The sequence below is a fragment of the Cheilinus undulatus genome, linkage group 21, assembly GCF_018320785.1.
Source record: "Cheilinus undulatus linkage group 21, ASM1832078v1, whole genome shotgun sequence".
In the NCBI taxonomy this organism is placed as follows: domain Eukaryota; kingdom Metazoa; phylum Chordata; class Actinopteri; order Labriformes; family Labridae; genus Cheilinus; species Cheilinus undulatus.
The window spans coordinates 22,337,360-22,364,663 of NC_054885.1; the positions used below are offsets into that span (position 1 = coordinate 22,337,360).

The following is a 27,304-nucleotide window of genomic DNA, read 5'->3' on the forward strand; positions in this document are numbered from 1 at the left end:
GATCTTGTTCTGTTTTTTATTGATAAAATAGTAACTGTATACAACAGTCAAACAAATTTTTGACTTGTATAGTTGTACATATCACAGACATTTAGAGAGCAATGCATACCAGCATTATCCACAACAATGGCATACAGTACTTCTTATTCAAAGTTCAACACAATCTTTCAACTTAAAATGGACTTTCTTGCACTGCTTAGCTAGCCTTAAGGAAAATAAAATCAAATGCATAAGAGTCAAGGAACAAGCCTGTAAGATTGTATTATCTTGTTGTGTGGTCCATGCAGACAATCTCTGCATCTAATGAGTGAAGGTGAATGTCACTTGAAGCATGCTGTGCTGGAACAATGCTTGATTCACTGTTAGTAATCTCAATGGAATCACTATGTTATTTTGAAAGATGTGTGATACAATCATTGATCTGAAGCTTATTTCCTAGTGTGTGGTTTCTATTTAGTCCAAAGACATTTATATTTTTATCATCTAACATGCATCTGAGCAATGCAGGTACTCTTTAAAGGCTGACGCCGTATTAGGAGGGTTAAAGATGTAACAGTGACGTGTAAAGGATGATGCCACTACTGTTAGTAGTTTGCCGACATACTTCTCTGCATTTGTTTATTCGTCAGGTTGTGGTTTTAAATGACTCGTCTGTGTACTGTGGCTCAAACAACCAGCCAACAGATAAACTACTGCAGAGCTCTGATGTCACACAAAGTGTCCTCAATAAAACACTGCTCCGCTTTGATTCTAATATACTCTGAATAAGTGCATATATGGCTGGACTTAATTGGCTAACAACAAACAAAAAAATCAAAATTTTAATCTTTTTTTTTTTCTCCCCCATCGAAGCTAAAGTTTCTAAAGCACCTGTGACAGCTGAGGTTGATGGTTCTCAAAGGGGGAAATTTTAATTCCAACTTAAAGTGCAAATCTTGGATATATTATCAAAATTAAAAAACATCACAGACAGAGGGATTTTAAATGTGTTAACAGCTCAGCTATAACTCACTAAGTTATGCGACTTCTGATTGAAGCCCAGAAGAATTACAGAAAGTTACATTAATCTTTGTCGTCCTGTATGAGCAAACAAACCACTTCATTGATGTGAAAACTGTTAGTTTGATAACAATCATAAGGGATTATAATGATAAAAGGAAAAAAATGGTTAGTAATCAGACATGGACAAAAATGTTCACAGTTCTACATATTAGCATGTTAAAATAATGGATAAAATTTTTAATAATAAATAAAAGAAAACAAAGCTAACTCAGCATGTTTAACTTCAATACACTTGTTTTCTTGCTAAATTCACAGATGATTTTAAATAAAGTGACCATTTTTCACAGCTTTCTCTAACTAAACATTGCCTGTCTATCTGATTGTTTTTTCTGTTTCTGTGTGTGACATTACAAGCCTTCTCTTCAGGTTTCAAACAGGATCAGATGCACTAACGTGCTGTCTGCCTTTCCATCTGTGTGGATGATTTGGTGTCCTACACACTCAGTTCAGTGAGATTTGTACATATCAAATGCATATTTATACATGAAAGAATCAAAGATATATACAGTAAATATTCTGTGAACTAATGAGAAAACTGCACTTACAATTTAAGAGGGCTACACAACACTTTGCAAAAATGGGAGGAGAAGCCTGTCACTACCAGCAGGAGGAGCTGTGAGTGTTTGTGTGCATGTCTCTGTAACATACAGCTGTCGGTGGTTAGCATATACGCTTGTATGTGTAAATGTAGCCCTTACAGTAAGGGCAGGTGTGTGTCACATCCTTGAGGTCGTCAATCAGACAGGGAATCAAGCAGCAGCCGAGGTCACACCTGAAAATGAGGAACACATGATGTTGTCAAAACAGAAGAAGAACTAAGGGTTTGTCCAAAGGTGGACAAAAGGATGTTAAGAAAGAATGCACACGTCTATTGTGACGAGGTATTTCATTACACTGTTGATCTGTTCAATGCTTGCAAAAGAGGTCACAGAGAACTGTGTCTGCAACATTTGCAAGAGTATGAAAAAAACAGAGAAGTCAAATGCGGACATTTTATCTGTATCTTCCACAGAACCTCTTAATTTGCATGTATCACACCATAAACTGGGCCATAAGATTTGAATATAAACAGGATGTGTCAACCATCTGTTAATGTGAAAAAATGATCCTGAGTTCGACTCCTGTTTCGATTTGTCCACATTTAAAAAGGAAAATGACATTACTTGAGACGTAAAGAGAAAGAAACACAGAACATGAGAAGAGTCAGACCTCTGTAGTCCTGTGCATGCAGAAGCCCTGCTGTCAACGACTCATTCTTTCATGTGGTTACACCCACTGTTTTCATAAATGCTCTCATTGTTTAAACCACACACTGGGTCAAATGTTTTGATGCATCATTTTACTTCAAGGCCAACAGAAACCCCTACTAGGATGCTAAAAGCCAATTACAAACAGCTGTCAGATGGCATCAACAAGGGCTGTGCCCAAATAATTGGTTCGGCAAAGTATCACAATAGTTATCAAATGGATTTAAAATGTCTTCTTTTCCCTTTTAATTCATGTCACTGGAGGCTCAAGAGCTTCCGCAAGCAACAGAGAAAGTACACGACTACTAAGTAAAAGTACATTCATTCTAGTTAAAATTCACTTAGCGTGAAATTAAAACTACTGGTCTATCAATCAACTCAAGTGAAAGTAAAAAGTATCTAATTTAAAGTTTACTTTAAGTACTGAGTAGGTACTGGAGTTGTACAGTAAACTAAGATCTTTCCTTGTTGGCAACAACAGCAAGAGCAAAACTGACAGTGTTAATTTAATTCATATAAAGTTTGATTTAACACTTAAAATGTGCCTACATTGGTCCACACTACATATAGTAAATTACGTGTTTGAAAGAGTTGAATATTTTACAATATGACAGAGCTGCAGTAACTTTAGTTTAAGGAATTAGTTATTAAAGGATTTACAGGGGAGGGAAACCACTGGTGTGTGCTTATGAGACACAGCTGGGGCCCAGCTGGGATACCCGCAGGGTCGATCCTTCTCCTCTTTGCATGGCGGTGAACTGTGAGCGCCGGCTCGGCCTCTACACGCCTTTTGAAGGGCCTGGAAGAGGTCTGTAACCACGCACTATTCGTCCCACAGGGCTGGAGTGGGTGAGGTTGACATGTCGTCCTCTAGCTCTGCCTGGTAGGCCAGCAGTAGCGACGACAAGTTTAGAGCCCCCTATTCATGGCCACCGCCTTGTAGCCTTTCTTTGTCAGCGAGGACTGGAGACAATCGGCTTTGGAGGGCAGGGACGGGCCTGCAGAGGTCATGGTGGATTTCTGCGAGGGGTGAAGATGAGATGCTAGAGGTTCGACTGGAGGCAGGTGCGAGAAACCCCTCTCCTCCATGTCAGCCCAGTCCAATGCTGACCCTCCCTGAACGGGGTTCTAAACAGTTAACGGATTGGTCCATGACCAGGTAGCCTCCTCCAGGCACTCAGGGAAGACCAGTAGTACTTGTCTGGTCAGGAGTTTAGCTTTAGGCAGTCTTTTCCCTCATAGCGAGACATGGTGGTCTCCACGCTAGCAGCTGTGTTAGGAGAGCTGGTGCCCCCCTCTGCCACTGGCTGCAAACCTAGTGGAGTAATGAACGGCTCCACACAGTCCTCATCACCTTTGCCAGAGCCGAAGCTGAGGAAGTCTTCTCCTGAATCGGAGAATGGCACCACGACGTCCCCTAGCTCTGCCCTCTGGCCTGCTTTGGGATCATCAAGGTCGGTTAGCAGGGCTACGGCATCGAGATGGTCACCCCCAGCTAACAGTAGGGATGGTGTTTCCCTCTGGGCTCTCTGGAAGCTCCTGCTATGGGGGCTTGGCTATCCCGAGCAACGGATCCTCCGTCGACAAACTAGCCTATCTTGTTACAGCACACACACAGGCTGGCCGGTAGCTTGCCCCTGTCCATGACGAGGGTAGGTTATAAGCTCCGTCTGAAAACAGTTAGCTTGGTGGCTAGTTGTGGCAGCTACTGTTTGGTGACAGTTCTGCTACTAGGCTCAGCTGGCTAAGCAGCCTTAAGGTAGCGTTTGGCGACCGAGGGGGTTAGCTCGCTCTTTGAACAGTTAAGCTAACCTGTTAGCTTACACGGCTGTCTAAGCGGTTGCTTCTAGGAGCAAGAAGAGGTAAAAGACTGAAGAGGAGGCGGTACATCAGGTCTTTTATAGTAGGAGGAAGTCCCTCCTCTTGTTGCAGACGTCACGCCTGTCTGCTAGTCAAGACTGGCATAGTGTAATATTGCTTCTGGGGACAGCACGGGAGAGCATGTCCTGTACGGAGATACCAAAACGAGTACTGAAAGAGAACTCTTGAAAATCTGTGGCATAGAGGGTCTCCTCTGGCAAGAACAACACAGAAAGTCAACCTCGTAGCAAGGCAATCAAACTGATAGAGTATACACACTTTGCATCCTTGAGGAACACCTAAAATCAAAGGGGGGAACCCTGACTCAATGGGTAACTTTACCAATAATGCAAACATATAGAAGAAACATGACTAAAAAAACCCCCAGCAGGGATCACTAAACAACAGGCAGCATCCAAACACAGCTAAACACATTTAAAAAACATCTAAACACACTGCCTAAGAATTAATACAGGTATCTACAGCTCCACAAAAACAAGCAAGAAGGAACAAGACTTTCCTTTTACGACAATGCAACTGTCTGCCACGTGTATTTCTGTAGACTCAGAACTCTACAGTATTACACCATGGGCACAATGACTGCTACACAGAAATTTTTTTGTAAATTACACATATCATCGTGAAATCTTTACCATTACCCAGCCCCAAAATCCAACCATCAGCTTGATCTTGATGCACTCACCCTACAAAGAAGCAGAAGAGGCAGAAGAGTGTGTTCATGAGTCCGACGTCATGGGAGATGCGTGTAACGATGGCCTGCTGGCAGTGCGGACACACAGTCTGCACAGGTGAGGTCTGGAACATTTCCCCCTGCAGTACGGTCACAGTGGTGGCTGCTCCCGGTGGAGCCAGGACGGTCGCTGTGTGGCCTCCCATGTGGACAAAGTGACTGGGACCTGGACCCATCTGTCCCGGCATCGGGTGGGGGTAGTGACCTGGCGGGGGTGGGTAAGCGCCACCTGAACAGAGGGATATTACACGTAATCTGCTGAACATTGCATGATGTTTGACACAGATTAGCTAATGGTTTGCTATTCACTGTTAAGGCTGGCTTTTATTTAGCAAGGAAGGGATTCTGTCTAATATATCCATTAAACATTTTCCATACCTGGGTGTCTGCCCAGTTACATCTGAGGCTGCCCAAAGTAGGCTGTATTTTTAACACCTTTTGCCTTTTCTTTTTTTTTTTCAAACCAGTTTGAGATCCCCATTGGAAATTGATGGACTCATTGATTATCTGAATGTGCTTCCTAAGTAGCCAGCATGTTGCAAGTAGGAGCGTCTGTATGCTCTAAACGTTATAGAGATCCAGTGTTACATCTCTCTTTAAATAAACTAATGTGGTGCAACATATACATGAAATTCTTGAGCCACTGTTTTCGTTGTGTGGCTTGGTACTGCACACTTTTAAGTTTGATATGTTGTAATAAAATCCTGATTACACAAGACCAATTTGCCGAGTGAATAGAATATCAAGTAAACTCTTAAAACAACAGTATTGTTCCGTGACTTTAAATCACTTACAGCTAAAGAGGATTGTTACAGGAAGGGGGTGATGATGACAGTGAAGTTTGGACTTTAGTTGTTAAAAATGTGTTACTCTACAGTATAACCAGGACAGTGTCATTTTATTTAGATCCATGCTAACTGAAGTGATCTCAGTCGGCGGCACAGCAGCTCTCCCTCTTTACCTAACCTGACACACCAGATAGGCTGTTTCATCCACTGCATAGGATACATTTCACATTGCCTGATGACAGACATGCAATCTGGTGTATCCATCGGCTTTTCAAGGTTACTCCTCTCCTGCATTCAGTCAAACCTGGTACAGGTGAGTGACTGTGGTTAAAGAACACTATAGTAAATCCCAAAATGCCATCCAGAACTACACAATATCTAGGTACATACGTAAAGCTGAAATTCAAAGTAAGACTTGCACATCACTAAATGATTGCTAAATCCAAAGATAGTCTGGGAAAGAGCATCACTAGTCTACATACATTCTTAAAACAGGAGCTTCCTGGTGTGCAGCATTATTTACTTTTTTATATATGTGTAAAGATACAACTTAAAAGGATCTACAGGACCAAATTTATAGAAACCCAAAAATGTATCGAAGTCCACCTGAAAAAGCAATCAAATGACACATTTCAAAATGTGTGGAAATATTCCTGAAGAAAACAAACAGCAGTTTTACAGAGACTCATAAATAGACAAGATTTGATCAGAATTGTCAAAAGGCACCATTTGGTGCATAAAAAATTGTCAGAATACAGGAAGAAAAAATATTTGGAGCTACAAAAAAATTCAAGGGGAAACTCAATGACCTCTGTGCCTACTATTATCAACACAGACTATTTTGCAACAAGACTTAGGAACATTTTAAATAAACTTCAATTGAAGGCAGAATATTGGTGTTTAATTTAACATTAAATATCAATTTACAACTTGTTTTTTTCTTTGCCAATCACATCCCTCATTTAAGGATTTTTTTGATAATTACATTTCTTGCACAACTGTAAGTGGCTAGTGAGTATTAAGAAATAGCCATGGTATTGCTTCAATTACAGTCATGAAGACAGAGCTAGAATATGAATACCGCCCAATCCTAGTGTCTGATACTTCTCTGAGGAGCTGGTTAACATGACAAAACTCGAAAGAGATTTTGAAAGGATCAATAATTACAATAAAACTTTTGACCACAACAATATTGTGTGGCTAAAGGCCTTCTGTATATTTTTTACATGCAGACTGTATGAAGCACCTTGAGGTGGTGGAGGCATTGGCATAGGCATTGGTCCTTCACCAGGAACATGTGGGGGGAGGAATCCTGGTCCTGGAGCCTCATAAGGTGGAGGGCCATAGTCTGGAGGCAATGGCTGCCCCTGTATGGGAGCAGTTCTTACAGGAACTGTTTAACATGAAGAAGAAGAAAGAAAAAAGTACATGGGTCTCCACAAGTATTAGCTAGAAAAAACATTTTTGTACAAGTTGATTTTGTTGGTCATAGAAATAGATAAAGCAAGTAAGTAACTCCAAATACTGAATTTTCTTGTTTACATTGACTCAATACGTAAAAGTTAACACAAACATACCTGGTTGTCCATTCTTCTCCTCAATCAGTGGGGCGCTGGGACCTCCAGGATATGGAGGAGGAGGATCACTTGACATACTGGCCGGATGTCTGTACAGGGAAAAGGGGATGGACACGGAGCTCTACTCACAACTCTCCTGAAGACTTTGACTCTGTAAAGTTTAAGAAAAAAAGGCAGTTTAGATCCCCTGGCCAGCTACTCTCTGACAGACTTCTCACAAGACACAAAATGTTCCAGCACAATCCAGGAGGCTAATGAAGGATGGCTTTGTGTAACCGCTGTTCATGTGCATTAGGACAGAGCAAGGACAGAGTGACTGAGGAGGATACCGTGGAGCTTAAGCAACTGATTGATGTAAATTACAAATTTGAGCTGTATGAAGTGAAGAGGAAGAGGGTGATAGTAGTAGAGACAGATCTCTGGTTCATGGTTCAAGTTTCTACAGGACGCATGATTTCTCTTTCCAGCTAAATAATGCATGCTGCTGCTCAAAGTAGTCTTTAGAAAAAACAGCAGGGAAACAACACTAAAATTTCTGATTTTTGAGGTGATGTCTGCTCTTTATATTTAATATGGTAGCATGACTGGAGCAACAGGCATACTGAAAAATCAGCTGAATAGTGAAGTGTGTAACTGCATGTTTGTCCCAAGATACAGACCGATGGAGTTTCTGTCTGATATGACAAACACAGGACAACATTTCAAGTGTGGATAACTGTATATAAACTGACACATTATTTGTTAGTGGCCATTAGTGTCTTTTTGTTTTTGCTATGTGCCATTCACGTTCTGGGTTGAAGCCTAGGCCTGGAACTAGTATAACTAGCTTTAATTAGTATTTCCACACACTGGACTCATCACCCCCAGAGCAGTCATTGTTGAGCATGATATACTACAATCAGTTTGTTTCAATTTGTTTTATCATGACAAAGTTTTAATATTGAACATGTGTGTGTTTTAAGCATTGAGTGCAGTCGCTGTTGGCTTATGGGCATGTGCTACGTTTGATACGAGTCTCCAGCCACATGTATAAAAGTTTGCGTCCCTTGGTAAGCAGAGCGAGGTACGTTTGTTTGTTTATTTGAGAATGTTATCCACTTTGAGATTTAACAACTGTATTTTTGAACAAGTGGGTTTTGCAATACTGTTTGCTGTTTACATGTTTGAGTACATTTAAGATGTGCTTTTAAGGTAAAACGATAAATCAATAATATTAAATGTTTGTTGAAATGTTAAATGAATTTGTGTATAATGCACTGTGTATGTATATGTGTCAATATATGCCTTTTTGAGAGGCTTGTTGTGACTTTTTTGTCTTTTAGTTTCACGGTACTTGATGATAAATAAAAGAAACTGATCCACTCGAACTCTACGTGACTTATTGACACCAAGGATGCAGCTACAGTATCAGTTTGTTTATATTGTCAAGGGCTCATTAATAGATATTATGAAGTGTTGCTAAAAAAAAACACATTTTAGTGACTTGCCCCCCCTTACATACACAAATATGTTACTTTAGATGTTGCTTATCTGAAAAGAAAAAAAGAATCAATGAATAATGATAATAATAATAATAACAAAAACAACAACAATAATAATAATAGTAATATCATACCTGATACCGGACCGACAATCTGACAAATATTCTTCAACCTGCAATAGGACGAAAATTTCAAATTTATTTCTGAGGAAAAACATGCACTGGAAAGCAACACTATGATCACTGAAATGCCCACAAATGGCATTTATCACCAAAAGTTGTGTTTCTGTGGAGATCAAGCAACGACAATAACAAGTCCAGCTGAGCTAATGACTACATCTCAACACAACCACGACACGACAAATCACCAGACAGCACACGACGAACTTTGACAGCAAACACTAAACACGTTTGCTTTGTTTGTTGCAAAATCTCGTAATTTTACTGAGAGGCATTTCTGACGCTCGCTGGCTAACCATTTAGCGAGCTAGCTGATGTTTTCTTTAATCCTTTCCCAGATAATCCAGCTCAAAGCCACTTGCACAACTAACCATGAATAACTTAGTTGCGTAATCGATGCTAGCGAAAAATCAGCATTGATGTCAACTGAAACGAGGTTGCGTACCCTATAAGTGTTTCACTTTTTCTTTATTTACGGTAAATGATGGCTGCTAACCTAAGCGAAGACATGCGTAATAAGGTTGTTTAATCGGCAAGTGTACAGTATATTCGCCTGCTGCTGACTGCTCTAGTAATAAAAGTAGAAGATCAACCTAAAGTGATGTTTTGTTTCAGATCAAATGTTAACGTAACATGTGAAACACATCTGTTTGTTTAGCTAACGTCCAAGCAGAGCATGTTTGCTAGTATCGTTAGCAAGCTAGCGTCGCCATTCTATGGAGAGAAACAGTTGGTTGAAGATGAAGCTCGAAAGTCGAAATATTCATCAACTTTATATCGTTTTACTGTTTTACTGTGTTATCTGGCTTTGAATGTATTCATGAAGCTGCCAGTGAACGTAAAGATATATTACCTGGTTATGAGCAACGCTGCCTGCCCGCGGTGCAACTGAAGTATTTTGACGTTAGCAGCTTCGACTGCAGTGTTAACAGTCAACATCCGCTGACACGAGTTTACACCAGACCACATTTTTATTCTTTTACAAATTCAAAAAATAGATTTGGAAATCAAACATGCAACCGATAAAAGATCTAATCTTGATTTTCCACGTACGCAACATAAAAATATAAATTTAAAGCTTCGACAGAACAAGGTACACAATGTCTTCTGCAATTATTTATATTAAGAAATGCGTGAACTTGTTTTGTTTTTATTTATTTATTTTTTGGAAGAAACGTGTGATCGTAAACAATATAAGTTATGACATTAATAATTATAAAGTTGCAATAAACAACAATAATAATATTAAGAAGAAGAAGAAAATGGCAACATAAAATCTTTATTTTGAAAGTCTTTCAACGGAAGTTCTACTCAGGGCGTTGACTATGGCTTCATATCCACTTCAAGCAGTTTTAGGTATCAAAAAGAAAATACTACTGGTTCTCATATTCTAATAACTTGAATATTTGAATTGATCCCACCTTTTATTGTTTACAAAATTATCATGTATGTTTTGGTTTTAACCCTCTGTGAAGATTCATCTAGTTTTAACGAGAACATTCCTCAACAAACCAGGGGGCTGCTAATACGAGGAGGTGTTTAATGCCATCTGGTGGATGTCGCCAGATGGATTTTTACCCTGATAAACGATGCAGTAATTATTATTTTTTTTGTTTTGTTTTGTTTTGTTTTTTTTCCGAGATTCTTCTCAATATTAAAAATGAGACACGAGACATAAGAGACGTGTACGAAGACTAGTCATATTATTATATTGTGACTACACCGCCCCTCAGCGGTCACAGTGCAAAACTGCCATAGCAGAATAGTCAAGTCAGCGCTAGTTGATCAAAAAACATTTTATTTCCGGTTTGCTTTCATAATAAAAGCAATACGAACAACATATTTCGTTAGTATTATACCATAAGTAAATGTTAATATTGAAGCATATATTTATTTACAAAAATTCTAATAGCATAACAACGAGATATACTTCATAACAAAGCCCTGATCGTCAGAAAGAAAGCTGAGAGCTTTCCGCTAGGGCTCAAACAGCTTATACAGAGACTTTGCTCATTTACAGAGCCCTCAGACACCAAACTAACCATCTTAAACTAATTAATTCAACAACGAAAAGAAAACAAGCAAACTGGCCATAAATTACTAAAATACAAAGAAAACTGTAATGCTATTTGTTCCTTAGGGAATATGCAGTTGCAGGTAACTTAAGCACTGCGAATGACAGACTTAGAGTACAAACATGCCATAAAAGGGGACACCACAAACAAAGTTGGATCCTAAAGAAGAAGGACTGACACATTAACTTGCCACCGAGAAGAACACAGTACAGCCATATATTCTTAAAATTCTGTCAATTTATATCTATAGACTATATTCTCTGCTTTCTGTCAGTATGTGTTTTTATTTTACAGACCTCGTTTATTTTTTGGTTGCAGTAAATGCCAGTATCATACATGAAAATAGATTACTGGGAACAAAAACGATTAGTCAGAATCCGTTTTATGTGAACACGGATGCTTTTCATTCCGAAAATCTCAAGTTCCCTCGTATACTTGTATATGCTTGTGAGGCGGCCTTGCCTCTGGTAATATGGCGGACAGGTTGACGTATCGCTGCAGCGAGCAAACACAGGCGTCTGAGGCGTCTACGTATATCATGTTTATGGACAGACAGACAGACAGACAGACACAGACAGATAGATAGAGAGAGAGAGAGAGAGAGAGAGAGAGAGAGAGAGAGAGAGAGAGACCCCACACAAGGTCATTCAAATTTGCTTAGCATAGAAGTAGAAAAGTTTTTAAATCAAAGTCTATTACTATGGCTGTTTAAGGTAAAGCAAAAATAATGATGCATGACATTAATCATTATGCAGGGCATATCATTCAGTTCTAAACATACAAATTCAACCTGCCTGCATCAAATGCTGACACCCAGGCTGTGCCAGCATTTGATGCATTTAATATCAAATAACAGTAAGTGTTTTTTTTTCCATGTTTAGAAACTATAATTGACGTCGGTTGACACAAGACAATGTCAATAATGAGTCACAAAGAATGAAAATACATGAAAAATATAAAAAGGGTTTATTTTATAACAAATGTATTTATGTTTGAATATATATGCTTATCGCTGATATCATCTTACAAATGACTAAACAATTTAATGTTGAGCTAAATAAAAGTTATAAACAAATAATTTAGTCTTTATTATTTTGTTAAGTTCTTACCTTTCATGTTTAAAATGCTCCACCGGAAAAGTTCGATATGCGTTTGACTGATGAATTTAATTTTAATTTTGAATAGATTTTCATTTTGACCACTAGAGGGCATTGAACACCCGCTTCCCTCACCGTCTCTGATGAAGTGACCGGCAGTAGGCAAAATTTTTTAACGCGTGTATTTCATATTGCATTAATTTAATCAGTTTCCCTTTGGTGCTTCAAAACTGAAGAAAAAATGCTGCTGGGGAATTAAAGTTCCAACTGTTGGTATGAGTTTTACTGATAGAAAATATGTATATTTGGGAGGATGTGTCAGATCTAATTTGTCTCAGGTACCTAACGACCCTGCTCTAACTCCTTCCCCACTTTTCTCCTCCCCGCCGGGCGATCCCTTGATTTAGATCGAACGGACTAAGTCCTGGAAACTTTCCGAGGCAGCCAATCAGGTTGAGTCCCTGCTACGTCAGTAGAGCTTTGGCATAACAACAGCCCGTCTCCAGTTGTTTCCTGTTAGCTTTAGCATCTGCAACGTAGCTGCTGATAAATTTAACGTGTAATATGTTTATATAATATTTCGTGTTTGGTGGTGGTTAATGTTAACGGTATTTTGGCGTTAGAATCCACTTCAGGCAGAGATAACTGAGCTGCCAACGCGCCGTTAGCTGTCAGGCTGCTAGTTAGCTGTAGCTAACATCGGCGATCTAGCAGAAGAAGATGGGGTCCATCCTGAGCCGCAGAATCGCTGGTGTGGAGGATATCGATATCCAGGCTAACTCGGCCTATCGTTTCCCACCAAAATCTGGTAAATAATCGGCAATGTTTCTTGGTTTAGTCCAGATTATACGTGAGCATGCTTCATCTGAAATTAACATTTGATGGCCAGCGAACGCTTGTATCTAAAGGTCGATGGTTTTGTTGACTGGCAGCAGCTAATTGTTTATAATGTATACATTTGCAGTTTCACATGGCGTAATGAGCCCGACAGGCATTGGTTACATTAAAAACGCCACGTGTTATGTTGGATAAATGATATTTACAGTGAGTAGACAGTGCGCTGGATAGCGACTTTGGTTAGACGAAAGTTGGTTGATCATTAAATCATTTCAGCACTGTCACAACGCATGAAACACTGTAATTTCAACACTTGTATGATGTACAAATTTTAAACACGGTTTTTTCTTACTATCAACACTAAATTGGACGTTGGAATACCTACAACTAAAGACACGATTCCCATCCACACAGCATTTTCAAACACTCGCAGAAGGCAAATCCAAATAATAGTTTTCTGCCTATTTTCTTTTACACTTTCAAAGTGGTGAACTGTTTCTTACAGATAGTAAAAATCCAGTTGATGAAGAGATTGTGACACGAGGAAGTCGGGGACCATTTAGATCATGACTGACATTTTACTGCATGCTCACAAGATCTGATGGTCAGATAGTGGGCTGCTTACAACTTTTTCATATTTTATTTCTGCTGTAAACAGCTACATTTTTTACTAAAAAGGGAAAATTGTATCAAGTTACAATCCATGCCTGTGTACTGACCCTGTTTAGTAGCCGCTATATTGTTTATGGTTCTTGATGATTCTATTCTCACCTCTGCACTGTAAACAGCAAATGTAACAACTAACTTAGACACAGTTTTTAATGTAGATATATTTTTAATAGAATATGATTGTTTTCTTTTTGTAGTGCATTTTTTTTAACATTTCTCTTTGCCGACACCCACAGGGAATTATTTTGCAAGCCACTTTTTCATGGGAGGAGAGAAATTCGACACACCACATCCAGAGGGATATCTGTTTGGTGAAAACATGGACCTGAATTTTCTTGGAAATAGGCCTGTGCAGGTAAAGATGGTTCATCCTTTTAATTTATAGTTGTGTAATATCTGCAGTATTATTCATAGGATTGGCCAAACTGTGGTGATAACTTGTAGTCAAATATGATCATTTGCATTTCTCTCATTTTATCACTAGTTTCCTTATGTGACACCTGCACCCCATGAGCCTGTGAAAACTCTGAGGAGTCTGGTCAACATCAGAAAGGACTCTCTGCGTCTGGTCAGGTAAAAAGACTGTAGATTTTTTTGTTCTTCTATGTTAATTGTAGGAGTGAAAAGTAACAGATTATACTTACTCAAATTACTGTAATTGAGGGTTTTTTGAGTATGTGTACTTTTCTGGGTACATTGTGAAATCAGTAGTTTTACTTAGTTTTAATTAGAGTAACTACTTTTACTTGAAGACAATTGTCTTGTACTTTTTTTCTACCTCTGTTGATTACACTGTAGCATATGGTGAGAGAATGAGTCCACATGATATCAACTGTTGTACACAGCATAGACTAGAGTGTTGATACCTCAGATTTAAACATTTCAGAGTTGATTGTAACTCCCTAAGTGTAATTTTAACTCAGTTCTGAGTGAAATGGTCTTCCATGTTGAAGTTATTTGACAGTGATCATTGTTCAATTTTAGTTCAACTCTGTAAAGAGTCAATTGATCTAAGTTCTGCCTACTGCAATTTCAGATCTGGGGAATGTGTGGGTGGAGTTCCCCATCATGCCCTTGGGCAAAGTGTTAAGATCAGTTTAATTGTGTTTGGATGTTGCCTGTTGTACAGTGATTCCTGCAGGGGTTTCTTTTGGTCATGTTTCTGGTGGATTGTAATAATATTTGCACCATGAGTGAAGTGATCAACTGAGTTGGAGTTGCTCATTGACTTAAAGTGATCCTGAAGAAGGCATAGTGCATCAGTATGCATTGTGTTACCATGAGGTTGACTCTCTGCTTTCTTCTTGCCAGAGGTGGCCCACCTTGTCACAGATTTTCAAGAGTTACTACAGCTCTGTCATATTGTAGAATATCTGACTCTTTCAAACATGTAGTTTAAATATATGTAGTGTTGGAGCTATTCACATGCTTCGTTAGTTTGATAATTTTACTATTATTTATTAATTGTTTGGGACTTAAGGATTAATTTTGGTATCACTAACGTTATCGTATAGGGTTAGGGGGCTTGGGGCTTTTGTTTTGATATATTTGGTAGTTTGGCACAAGGTGACGTCTGTATTATGGGCAGGTAGAATAGGATGGGCGGGCACCGGCGAAGGTGAATGGTTTTCTACCAGGAAGGCATGAGTAAGAAGCAGACCTGGAGATGCCAGTTGTTTGTGTGAAACCTTTGTGAATAAACACCTAAAAGCTAGACTTTATTGCATGGACATTGGAATTTTTGGTTCTGCGTAAGATCCACTATCCCCAGGCCACAGTGGTTGGTTTGATTTTGAGTTCTCAGTTTGTTTGTTAATTGACAAGAGCAAATCGCCGCTACATGTAGTGTGGGCTAGACACTTTTAAGTGTTAAATTAAACTCTTTATGAGTTCGATTAACACTGTTGATTTTGTTGTGTATGTCACTTTACTACAGAGGTGTGACTTTACCTGAATGACCTAGTTGAAGTTATGGCCAACTGTACTTTTACTTGAGTACTTCTCCACCAAAACACCAATTGAAAGTCCTTGTATGTTTAAGTGTAGTAGGCAATAAAATCCATCCTGATACTGATTCCGTAACACACAAAAATACAGCAAAACTTTATCCACATAAAAGTTTAACCAAACTTCTGATCCTGACTCTAGATACAAAGATGACTCTGACACAGTGGGTGAAGACGGTGGAAAACCCAAGGTTCAGTACGGAGTGGAGTTCACCTTTGACGCTGATGCACGGGTGGCTATTACTCTCTACTGTCAGGCATTTGAAGAATTCTCCAACGGGATGGCAGTGTAAGAACTCACCTATTTTTAATGATTAATCATGATATCTATCAGTAAAAACATTGTTGAAATCTTAACTGCATTAAGTAACAGGCACGCAGCAGGATTTGGTGGAAAGCATTGTGTCAGAGACGTCTTAACTCTGTTTCTTAGAGCACAAAGACCAGAATAGATGCACTGGGTCCTTAGCAACCATCGGTCACCATGGATACTGCAGATATGACTGAGAAGAAGATGAAAGTAATGGTTAAAACTGAAAGGATTTTTTATAATGAGACTAAAAGATGAGACATTCCTCCTATCTAATCAGAGAGATCAGATATTACTCCTGTTGGCTGCAGCCTTTTTCTCCTTCCTGCACGCTGTCTGTCATTGTCTTTAACATGCTCATTTAACGCACGATGTTCAGGTACAGCCCAAAAAACCCATCAATGGTTTCTGAAACCGTGCACTATAAACGAGGGGTGAGCCAGCAGTTCTCCATGCCGTCTTTCAAAATTGATTTCAGCGAGTGGAAAGAGGAGGATGTAAGTACTCCTAGCAGCAAGTTTATAATTAGATCAAATATCACAGACACAGTGTGGCTTTGTTATACCAGTTAATACCCTCTGCTCATGCCTAGAAAGCACATAATAATTCCCTGTATCTCTCCATTTAAAGCTAAACTTTGACCTGGACCGAGGAGTGTTTCCCATGGTGATCCAGGCTGTGGTTGATGAAGGGGATGGTGGGTTAATTGAGTTTCATAACATTCAGATACCGTGTATTCATCTTTGCAGTAAAGACTGAATCAGATCTACCTTTGTGGTGAATATTATGCTGTTTGTTCTTTTTAAGATTGCCTTGGACATGCTCACGTGCTTTTGGCAGCCTTTGAAAGAGTAAGTATACATTTTAGTAAACATTGATAACTTCAGAGTAAATGAAAAATCTAAACCATGTTTGTGTTTTTTACCCCCAGCACGTCGATGGTAGTTTCTCAGTCAAGCCTCTGAAGCAGAAACAAATCGTAGGTTTATGAATTATCTTTTTTTGTTGTGAAATGGTCAGCAAGTATCTTAATTTTTAAATAAATGTTTTCAGCCTTTATAGAAGTTTGTGAATTGTGAAGCAAATTCTGTACATACTGAAGTATGTGCTTAATGCAGCACCGGTTGTTTAGTGCAGAACATCAATGACCCTCATTTTCATTTGCTGCGTTAGAAAAATCTGTGCCGAGACCCCTGGGAGTCGCTGTAAATCAGATCTTCACAGTCAACTTAGAATGTAAACTTAGATTACAAGGAGCTTAAAGAATTTCAATTTCGACTCTGATTGTGTTGGAAAATGAAATATCACAGTCTTTTATCGAGATTAGACAGCATGTAACATTTAGCAATTAAGAATGTGATTAAGAGCTTTGTAAACATGAAATCGACATTCCTTTATCTTTATAGGTGGACCGTGTTAGCTACCTTCTCCAGGAGATCTACGGGATTGAGAACAAAAACAACCAAGAAACCAAGGTTTTAGTTAAATCCCTTTGCTGTAAGAGTTAACCAATATTTACTTTTATTTGTGTAACTTTGATTTGTTTTGTCTCCAGCCATCAGACGATGAGAACAGCGACAACAGCAACGAGTGTGTTGTGTGTCTGTCTGACCTGCGAGACACTCTCATCTTGCCCTGCAGGCATCTGTGTCTGTGCAACTCCTGCGCAGACACTCTGCGTTACCAGGCCAACAACTGCCCTATCTGCAGGCTGCGTAAGACATTTTACTTTATGGTCATGAAGTTCCCCTCTTTGAGGTTCCTCCTAATGCTTTATTTATTGCATAGCTAATGTTATATGTATAATTAATCAAAAAATTGGTGGTGTTAATTTAAAGTGTATGTGTCTCTCACCAGCTTTCAGAGCCTTGCTGCAAATCAGAGCAGTGAGGAAAAAGCCTGGTGCTCTCTCCCCTGTGTCCTTCAGCCCTGTTCTGGCTCAGACCATGGACCATGATGAGCACTCAGTGAGTCTCAAGCACATCTGTGTATAATCTGTTCATGTCTGCTAGAATATGCGTAGATATGCAGCATGTTGGACATATTTGTGGGCTTTATTGTGATATGAAGTTCTGCAGTCAAACATTAAAGAGGAGCGGCCTTGTTGGAACAGCTGAAACTCACAGATGTTTAATTGATTCCATTCCTGTTTTTAGAAAGAAATGTGAAATAGGGTAGAAAAGGATGACAACTAGATGTTCGCAACCTTTTAGTGAGCGATACGTCTGTTTTGATGTCAAAACTTCAAATGGCCAGCACTTGCTTCATAGTAAAGTCTTATCTGCTAAACTCCTGGGAAAAGCATTAGAAGACGATTAGGAGAAGGGCATGAAATGTTGCACAAAGTAGTTAAAGATCTTAAGTTGCAAATGCTCATGTTGTTAGAATTGAGCTTTGTAAAGCGGGATATGGTAGCAGTGAAATTGCAAAGTACGCTTAACCATTCTCAAAAGTGCTCCATCTCTGTCAGGCTGCATGGGGATCGGGTGTGAAGCGCCCTTTTGAAGTCCAGCCACAAATTCTCTATTGGATTAAGGTCTTGGCTTTGACTTTGCCCCTCCAAACCATCCACCTTGTTGTCTTTTAACAATTTCTGTCTAGCTTTCACTTTATGCTTCAGCCGTATTTCTCTTGCAGACTAAATAAGATTGTCCTCCAGGATTTTCCTATTTACTTTGGCACATTCATTTCACCTTCTACCTTTATAAGCCTTCCACGGCTGGCTGCTGAGAAGCACCCTCACAGCATGATGCTGCCACCACCATGCTTCACAAAGGGGATGGTGTGTTTGTGGTGATGGGTAGTGTTTGGTGTCCAGCAAACAAAGCCTCTTGTCTGAAGGCATCATTTTGGTCTCATCAGACCAAAAAAACTCATCCACTTGACCATGGAGTCTCCCACATGCCATTTGGCAAACTCTAGTCCAGATCTAATATGTGTTTTCAACAGTGACTTTCTCTTTGTCACTATCTCATAAAGCTTTGACTGGTGAAGAACCCAGGCAACAGCTGTTTTCTGTAGAGTTTCTCCCATCTCAGCTGAAGCTTGTAACTCCTTCAGAGTAGTCACAGGTGTGCTGATGGCCTTTCTCACTAGTCCCATTCTCGCATGGTCACTCAGTTTGTAAGGAATGCCTGAGCTAGGCAGATTTATTTGTGCCATATTGCTTTCAGTTCTTGATGATGGATTTAATTAATCTCTGGCGGATGTTCAGGGCACTGGAATTTTTTTATCCACTTCCTGATTTATACTTTAAAATAACCTTTTCTCTGATATGTTTGGAGTGTTCTTATGTCTTCATGGTGCAATTCTAGCAAGGAATACTCATAATTCAGTGACTGGGCCTACCAGACACAGGTGTCTTCATACTACCATCACTTGAGACACATTCACTGCTCTCAGGTGATCCCCACCTCCCTATCATTTTGCTGTGGGGCTGTTTATATTCAACTTGAACTGGAGTTTTGGTTAAAGTGTAGTGAATTATAAACAGTTTAAAATACCAGTCAGTTTTGGTGCAAAGTATGATGGGGCACCATCATAGGTCCCATTAAAGGTGGAAAAAGTTCTGAAATTATACATTTGTCCTCATTTTTTTTACACAAAAAAACGTTGAGGTTTTAATACTGCAGTATATTATACAAAGAAACACTCGATTTATAAACATTTTGAGAAATAAAAGGAAATCTATTCCTATGTAGGTTGCCATTGTTGTTCATTGCACCATGTTTACTGATGTCATATGGTTGCATTGTTCTTCTCACATCCCTTTGATTGCACTGATCTGGAGCTACTTTACAGTAACTTCTTCCTCACTCTTGGAAGATGAATAATGCAACTACCCAGATCAGTCTTATTGCTTTACCATGTCTTAATAAGCAGGGTTCCTTTTGAGAGTAGTTTTTATGGGGTTAATATTTCTCAGAAGGGTTGCTTTTATTGGAGTTTGTTTTTGTCTTGTCTATGACACTGCTGGGGTGGGAAGACAGAATTTCATCTTTTTCATATATGCAGAAATTCACAGGGAAAAAGTCATAACCTTGGCTTTTGTTTCTCTGCAGAGCACAGACTCGGTCCCTCCTGGCTTTGAGCCTATCTCACTGTTAGAGGCTCTGAACGGTCTGCGGTCAGTGTCTCCTGCCATCCCATCTGCCCCCCTCTATGATGAAATCAACTTCTCAGGGGGTATGGGAGGTGACAGTCGACAGCTGAGCTCCCCTGAGCATTTAAGTGATGGGAGTCTGCAGAAAAGCAAAGTCAGCAAGTCACCTGACAGGTAATCATCTCAGTCTGAGGCACACCAAAACCTGACCGTACATAATCAGGTTAGGACAAGGAATAAAGAGATACACTCGTATGTGCAATTTAAGTGGACAATTTACTTTACATTAGGGTTTGTGGTGATTAAATTCACTGTACATAAGGAGGTTATGTTCAGTACTTCCACCGTTAGTGAAAAAGCTCTCCGACTGATGATTTTCTTCCATGAAGAAAATTTTAGATGCAACTCTGAAAAGAATTACGAGACAGCTGCAAAATATGTTTCTCCCAGGTTAAGCTGTTTAAAGGTTTGTGTTAGAATAAACTGAACATCTTTTGCTTTTATAAAACATTTCTTCCTACATCTAGATAAAATGCTTATGTAGGTATTTAATTTTTTTGCAAAGTACAACTGGTTGAGACTAAATATTTAGTATTTTTAAGATTACAAAAAAATGCAGTGACAACAAGATACATTTTTTATTAAGAATAGTTATATTTTGACTTTAACCATTTTAACCATCCTCCATGGAAATATATCAGTAGTATGATTATTTTAACTACTCATGAAAGTAGCTGAACACCGCATTTGAAGCTGAAAAATATAACTGAGGCTGTGTATAGATTATTTAAAAAAAAATTTTGTTGTGTTGATTTCACAACCTACTCTATCTGGAGGCCAGTATCACTTGGACTAAAGGGCTTAAAATCTGCCTATTAAGGTAGCTACAGTTGTAGTTAATTTATGATATACATTTTCATGTATTTATTAATCTTTATGTTTTCTTCCTAACATCAGCACCCTCAGGTCTCCATCCTCCCCTATCCAGGAGGAAGATGAGGAGAAGCTGTCTGAGATGTCTGATGCTCAGCCACACACACTGCTGTCCAGCAGCCCTGCCCCCACAGATGTAAGCTGCCCTTCACCTCCTAACATTAAGACTTTTGGTGCTCTTTTGGTACTATATTTGGTACCACTTGGAACCTTGCCAAATAGGTAAGGTTCCAAGTGAGCTGAGCTGATAAGATGTGACATCAAGACACTCCATTCAGTGGTCAGAGAGCATTTTCTCTAGGAGTGTCATGAGTGAGATGTCTGATAAACCCCTCTCGTCACAGACTTCGCAATGCTCTTTGACCTCCCAAAATCTCCTGTTCTTTTCAGTAATATTTGCTCCTGCTTTATGCTATTGCCTCTGAACACAAAACATGTTTCCTTGTTGTGACAAAAAGCCATAAACTGAGACCCGGGTACTCTATCATCATCGGTTTTGAGTCGGACACCACAGCAGTTTTGCTCAGCTGTGATTTGACAGCTGTGCCTCTTTTGAGGAGGTTCTATCAAGTATGAGACTATAAAGTAAAACAAAGAGCCTGGTACCAAAACAGAGCTGAGTGGAGCCAAACCACTTGTGGATATGCACTATTGAATTCTGCTGCAAACAAATACTCAAGCAGTCTGTCTCCTTCTCTCCCTCAGGCCACAGCAACTGAGGATGCAGCTGAATCCCTGTCTCCAGATGATGGTAAGTTTTCTCATACTACAACCAAACCATTAAATTTGCTTTTGGACTTAGCTTTACTGACTTTACATTTTTCTGTGTGCACAGAGGACAGGACACCTTCCAGAGCAGACATCCTTCAGGACTGTAGCAGTGAGCACAGCAGCTTGACCAAAACAGAGAGTGACCCAGCGGGCGACTTGTCTCTTCCAGGTAAGAAGTCCCAGCACAGAAGAAATGTTGAGGAAACTCTGCTTTGCAATTGATGGCTATGTTCAAAACAAACATCTTTTGTCTTGCTTATTTTTAACTTGGTACACCTTTAAATGCCTCTAACATCTCTCTTCTTAAATTCCAGACTAAAACCCGTGATTGCCCTCGCTTTGCATTTAACCTGTGTGCTCCTGTTCTTCTTGTTCCTTAAACTTTCTTCTGTTTCCTGCCATCCTGTCCCTTCATACTACTTCCCTTTGGGCAGCTCTAGGTCCTGATTCCTGCTCTATTGGTATGGAGGAATAACTGTGGTATGTAGGCTTTCTTCTCTGCTTTGCTTTTCTGTGTGAATGAGCCTCATACCTTTCCTCTGGAAACAGCACAGAAAACTATGGGTTATGTGTAAGAATGTAGCGATATCTCACAACACTGTTAAAAACTGATACACAGATGAAAATTTAAATTAATTTGATAGAAACAAGTGTGTTAGCACTTGTTTGGGCACTATTTGCTTTTGGGTTCTTGTTTGACATCAGTGGCTTAAGATGAGAGATGTACAGGTGTTGTGAACGCAGGCAAAGATTTGAGATTCATTTTTTTCCTGCAAAGCTGGGGTTTAGATGCACGGTAAGCAGAAAATGGACAAGACAAAAACAGTGCAAATATTGCCAAAGACTGATGAGCACAACCAACATGATGCAGCATTCAGAGCCAAGCTGCAAAACTTGAGACTCCAAAGCATGAAAATAAGCTATGCCAGGAAGTATTTTAGACACTATGCCTAAACAAGAGCAAGAAGGGGAGAAACTAGGAGCTATTTGGTGTTTTAAGAGTTTGGGATCATACCAAACATGTTTGATGTAGTTATGTCCCAACATTTTTCAAAAGTGTAAATGAAAACTTTGGATGACACAAAGTTGTGAAAAACAGCATGATGCATGTCATGTGAAAGCAGAAACCAGTCTGAACTAGTAATATCATTTAATAAATGTGTCTGTTGTATATCTTTTATATCACCTACTGGAGCTAAAAATACAATTAACTTTTCTTCTTTTAGTGTCCTTTAGAGTAGGACTACATCCACTTCAGAACTATCAAAGAATTGCTGCTGTTTATAGGTTTTATTTAACTCAGATGTAACTGATATCTTGCTGCTTCTCCTTTCATTCCTGTGTGCCTTCTGTCTTTGCACACGGCCCTTGTATGTCCTTATATGGGCATAAAAGGAACATAGATGCAAACAGTTAAGCAGTTTAAGGTGCCATGAATCCCACATACACTATATTGCCAAAAGTATTCACTCACCCATCCAAATAATTGAAATCAGGTGTTCCAATCACTTCCATGGCCACAAGCATATAAAATCAAGCACCTAGGCATGCAGACTGTTTCTACAAACATTTGTGAAAGAATGGGTCGCTCTCAGGAGCTCAGTGAATTCCAGCGTGTTACTGTGATAGGATGCCACCTGTGCAACAAGTCCAGTCATGAAATTTACTCGCTACAAAATATTCCACAGTCAACTGTCAGTGGTTTTATAACAAAGTGGAAGCAATTGGGAACGACAGCAACTCAGCCACGAAGTGGTAGGCCACGTAAAATGATGGAGCGGGGTCAGCGGATGCTGAGGCGCATAGTGCACAGAGGTTGTCAACTTTCTGCAGAGTGAATTACTACAGACCTCCACACTTCATGTGGCCTTCAGATTAGCTCAAGAACAGTGCGTAGAGAGTTTCATGGAATGGGTTTCCATGGCCAAGCCAAACATCACCAAGTGCAATGCAAAGCGTCGGATGCAGTGGTGTAAAGCACGCCGCCACTGGACTCTAGAACAGTGGAGACATGTTCTCTGGAGTCACGAATCACCCTTCTCCATCTGGCAATCTTATGGACGAGTCTGGGTTTGGAGGTTGCCAGGAGAACGGTACTTGTCTGACTGCATTGTGCCAAGTGTAAAGTCTGGTGGAGGGGGGATTATGGTGTTGGGTTGTTTTTCAGGAGCTGGGTTTGGCCACTTAGTTCCAGTGAAAGGAACTCTGAATGCTTCAGCATACTAAGAGATTTTGAACAATTCCATGCTCCCAACTTTGTAGGAACAGTTTGGGGATGGCCCCTTCCTGTTCCAACATGACTGCACCAGTACACAAAGCAAGGTCCATAAAGTCATGGATGAGAGAGTTTGGTTTGGATGAACTTGACTGGCCTGCACAGAGTCCTGACCTCAACCTGATAGAACACGTTTAGGATGAATTTGAGCGGAGACTGAGAGCCAGGCCTTCTCGTCCAACATTCGTGTGTGACCTCACAAATGCGCCTCTGGAAGAGTGGTCAAAAATTCCCATAAACACACTCCTAAACCTTGTGGAAAGCCTTCCCAGAAGAGTTGAAGCTGTTACAGCGGCAAAGGGTGGACCGACGTCATATTAAACCCTATGGATTAAGAATGGGATGTCACTTTAGTTCATATGCAGGTCAAGGCAGGTGAGCAAATACTTTTGGCAATATAGTGTAGGTTTCTCTTAGAAATTTTTTTAAGAAAAAGTTGAATAGAAATCTTTGGAAGATATTAGTGAATGAGGCAGAGTAACTTTTTTTAAATCAAATATTTTTATTTTTTAAGTATGTCCAACCTTGAATTTAAAAAGTAATTCCTGTATTTGTAAAGAAAAAGAAGAAAATATTTTTTATTGGTGAAGAATTTAATAAATTGCAATAAATTAATCCTTTTTATTCATGAACAGGGTTCCCGCAGATCCTTAAAAAGTCTTTAAAAGTCAAACTGGACATTTGGAATTTAAGGCCTTTAAAAGTCTTTAAAGTTCTTGTTTTACCAGTGGAGCTCCCCAGGCCCCCCTCATATTTTATAATACTCACTATGTTAAAATAAACTCCATACAGCTGTAAAACACCACCCCAGCTCTTGACATTTCATTACAGTATATTAAATTTTAAAAATCAGCCCTCGTTAGGTATAATGATAAATCTCAGAAGCTTTTAAATATTGATTGTTATCATCTCAAAAACTGGTGTCAATTTTTCCTGTTCAGGTCTTAGAAAGGTCTTAAAAGTCTCAAATTTGATTTTCAGAATTTTGAAGGAACCCTTACACTTGTCTTACTAAAAATTATAAAGTCACTGATTATTTATCATCTTGATCCTGGATAGTTCACTTCCAGTCACATTTATCAGTTGCTCCTTTTTATTCCAGGGTCATCTGAGTCGACAGAAAGCCTGAAGAGTCAGAGCACAAACTGCTCCAGCCAGCCTCTCCTGTGTCCCACAAGCAGCCTTCATCTGGAGGACGAGCACCTCAACCCCTGACTCTGATTCAAGCATTTACCCCTTCACTGATCAGAACAGATTTTTGCTTTAAAAAGATCATTAAGACTCTTCCTTTTCCCCTCAACCCTTTCCTCCATGTGTGATCAGAGCTGATGACCCTGAAAGCAAACCCTCCAGGATGAGGGAGGACTGTTTATTTCATCTATGCCTTTGACATTAGAAAAGAAATTTGACTAATACAGCTAATGTTGTGGGGAAAAGTTGGTTCCCTCAGCTCTGAAACATTTCAGTCATTGTCAGATGGTGGTAAGTCATGTGTGTAGGCCAGAGTAGTCATGTAGTTATGATGTGGATCCAGAGATATTTCACTACCGCTCATGGTGGTGCGTTTAAGCACACTTAAGAGAAATTGTATCAGTTGCTTGACACTAAATTCAGAAGAGTTTGTAAACTAAGTTTTGTTGTTTAGATATCGTATTGATCAGTGACATACATTATTAACTTTTAACATGTTGATTTTCCAGCTGATTTGGATTATGAAGAGAAATCTTAAAACATATTACTTAAATGTCTGTGTGTTTGTTTGAAGTGATTTTGCACTCCAACAAAGTCATTAATAATTCATTCCTTATAACAAGAGTTTATAAGAGATTAGTTTAAGTTGTATAATCTCAAATATCTACATGTCTGTTTTTTTATTCTTTCAAATGTGTGATATCTATGTATCATAACTACTAGAATCCTGTGTAGTTAGCTCCAAATCATATTCTATATTACTTATGATAAAATCTGATAATGAAGTAATAATCAAGAACAATGCACATTATTTAAGACTCAAATCTATATCTGCGACACATTTACATCCTAACAGCTGAATTCAAAGATAGCTAAAGCCTGCAACAAGCATAAATGCTCCAGCTACATATACACTGACACAGTGTGCTTGTCGTAGATGTGGCAGATCTCTGTACAGTCTTTTCGTGGCAATGCCAGTGTCTGCTTATGTGATGTAGCTGCAAAAAAAGGGGGTCAGGTGTTTGTATTTCTTACCTTGGTCCTGTATGTGTAGCGCCATGCATATAGATCTTTGTGCCTTGACTTGATATGGCTGCCTGCTTGTTGCATTGGACATTAGTGTTCTGATAAATGCTACAATACACAACGGTTTCCAGTCTGTAGACAGGATTTTTCATGCTGATGTACAGAGCCTTTTTTTCTATCGCATTCTTCATGCTACTGGGAAAAATGTATATTATTGTTTTTGCAATATTAAATTTAATTGTTTATTTACTATGCCATGGTCATGTATCAAATATGCATTGAATCTTTGTATTTAGGTTGTTTGATAGGAAGGAACACATCCAATGCACTCAATGCAGACGCTGCATTTCAATAATTGGGCTAGCATTTGCATGTGAATTTGTAGAAGTTTGAAACTTCCATTGCTTTTTAGTGAAATGCTTATTTTGTCTTTTCCCCTTTCCTCTTCGGTGCCATTTCAACTCAACACTGTGCCTTCCTGTTCCTGTTCTGACCACGATTGACCTGGTATCCAGGATCACTCCACAGTAGGTGGTTTGTGGCTCTCTGTAAAATCAGTACCTGTCTATCCTCGTGTGTATAGCAGCATGTGAATAACAATAAAGAACAATGATTCAGTTCTTCAGCTGACAGCGGTTTTCTCTTCCACTATGTTTTTCAATGACCATAATCAGTTGCAATATGCAATGAGATATTTGATGAATTATTTAAATTGGCCTACATTTTAGTTTGATGTCAGAGTGTCTGCTATGAGATTAATTGGAATTTTATTTTTAATTCTGGTTATGAAAAAAGAACTATTAATGATTTTATTCATCAACAGTTTCTTTTTTGACTAAAACTCCTGAAGAAATGGATTGAAATACATAGATACAAAGATTGTTTGGATAATTTTCACTCTTGGCCCCTTATTGGCAATTTTAGACATAATTTCAATCAGGGGAGACTTAATACGAGTTTAACCATAATTTATTTTACAAATTTAAATGAAAAAAATGTGCACTGTCTTTGACGAGTCAACTCCATTGTGATGACTTCATGTACTTGAAGAGGTAGTGAGGCAAACA

At 39.2% G+C, this 27,304-nt stretch overlaps 2 protein-coding genes across 3 annotated transcripts; one reads left to right on the forward strand and one right to left on the reverse strand.

Moving 5' to 3' along the window:
- Positions 1–2: 2 nt before the first annotated feature.
- Positions 3–9,889, reverse strand: cdip1 (cell death-inducing p53 target 1). The gene is made up of 6 exons (XM_041817432.1): positions 9,799–9,889; positions 8,901–8,938; positions 7,286–7,436; positions 6,955–7,101; positions 4,873–5,149; positions 3–1,834 (listed from the first exon to the last, which is right to left on the reverse strand). Exons 3-6 carry the CDS (start codon positions 7,359–7,361, stop codon positions 1,723–1,725), a joined length of 612 nt encoding a protein of 203 aa, XP_041673366.1. The 5' UTR covers positions 7,362–7,436; positions 8,901–8,938; positions 9,799–9,889; the 3' UTR covers positions 3–1,722.
- A 2,694-nt stretch (positions 9,890–12,583) lies between these two features.
- mgrn1b (mahogunin, ring finger 1b) lies at positions 12,584–26,857 on the forward strand. Of its 2 annotated transcripts, XM_041778068.1 has the most exons (17): positions 12,584–12,925; positions 13,860–13,978; positions 14,108–14,196; positions 15,772–15,918; positions 16,319–16,436; positions 16,570–16,636; positions 16,747–16,790; positions 16,871–16,918; positions 17,346–17,414; positions 17,495–17,654; positions 17,797–17,906; positions 20,001–20,215; positions 20,999–21,110; positions 21,680–21,725; positions 21,810–21,914; positions 22,180–22,225; positions 25,123–25,256. In XM_041778068.1, exons 1-16 carry the CDS (start codon positions 12,838–12,840, stop codon positions 22,218–22,220), a joined length of 1,578 nt encoding a protein of 525 aa, XP_041634002.1. In that variant the 5' UTR covers positions 12,584–12,837; the 3' UTR covers positions 22,221–22,225; positions 25,123–25,256. The 2 variants fall into 2 exon arrangements, with proteins under 2 accessions (XP_041634002.1, XP_041634001.1); XM_041778067.1 differs by lacking the exon at positions 22,180–22,225 and having other exon boundaries at positions 25,123–26,857.
- Positions 26,858–27,304: the final 447 nt, after the last annotated feature.

Bases quoted from the DNA above. Each gene is read 5' to 3' on its own strand.
- cdip1 (XM_041817432.1), bottom strand. From the start codon at position 7,361: ATGTCAAGTGATCCTCCTCCTCCATATCCTGGAGGTCCCAGCGCCCCA. The intron at 7,102-7,285 runs GTATGTTTGTGT...CATGTTAAACAG, and splicing joins GGAGAAGAATGGACAACCAG to TTCCTGTAAGAACTGCTCCC. The intron at 1,835-4,872 runs GTGAGTGCATCA...CCTCATTTTCAG, and splicing joins CTCTTCTGCTTCTTTGTAGG to GTGTGACCTCGGCTGCTGCT.
- mgrn1b (XM_041778067.1), top strand. From the start codon at position 12,838: ATGGGGTCCATCCTGAGCCGCAGAATCGCTGGTGTGGAGGATATCGAT. The intron at 16,437-16,569 runs GTAAGTACTCCT...CTCCATTTAAAG, and splicing joins GCGAGTGGAAAGAGGAGGAT to CTAAACTTTGACCTGGACCG. The intron at 21,111-21,679 runs GTAAGCTGCCCT...TCTCTCCCTCAG, and splicing joins GCAGCCCTGCCCCCACAGAT to GCCACAGCAACTGAGGATGC.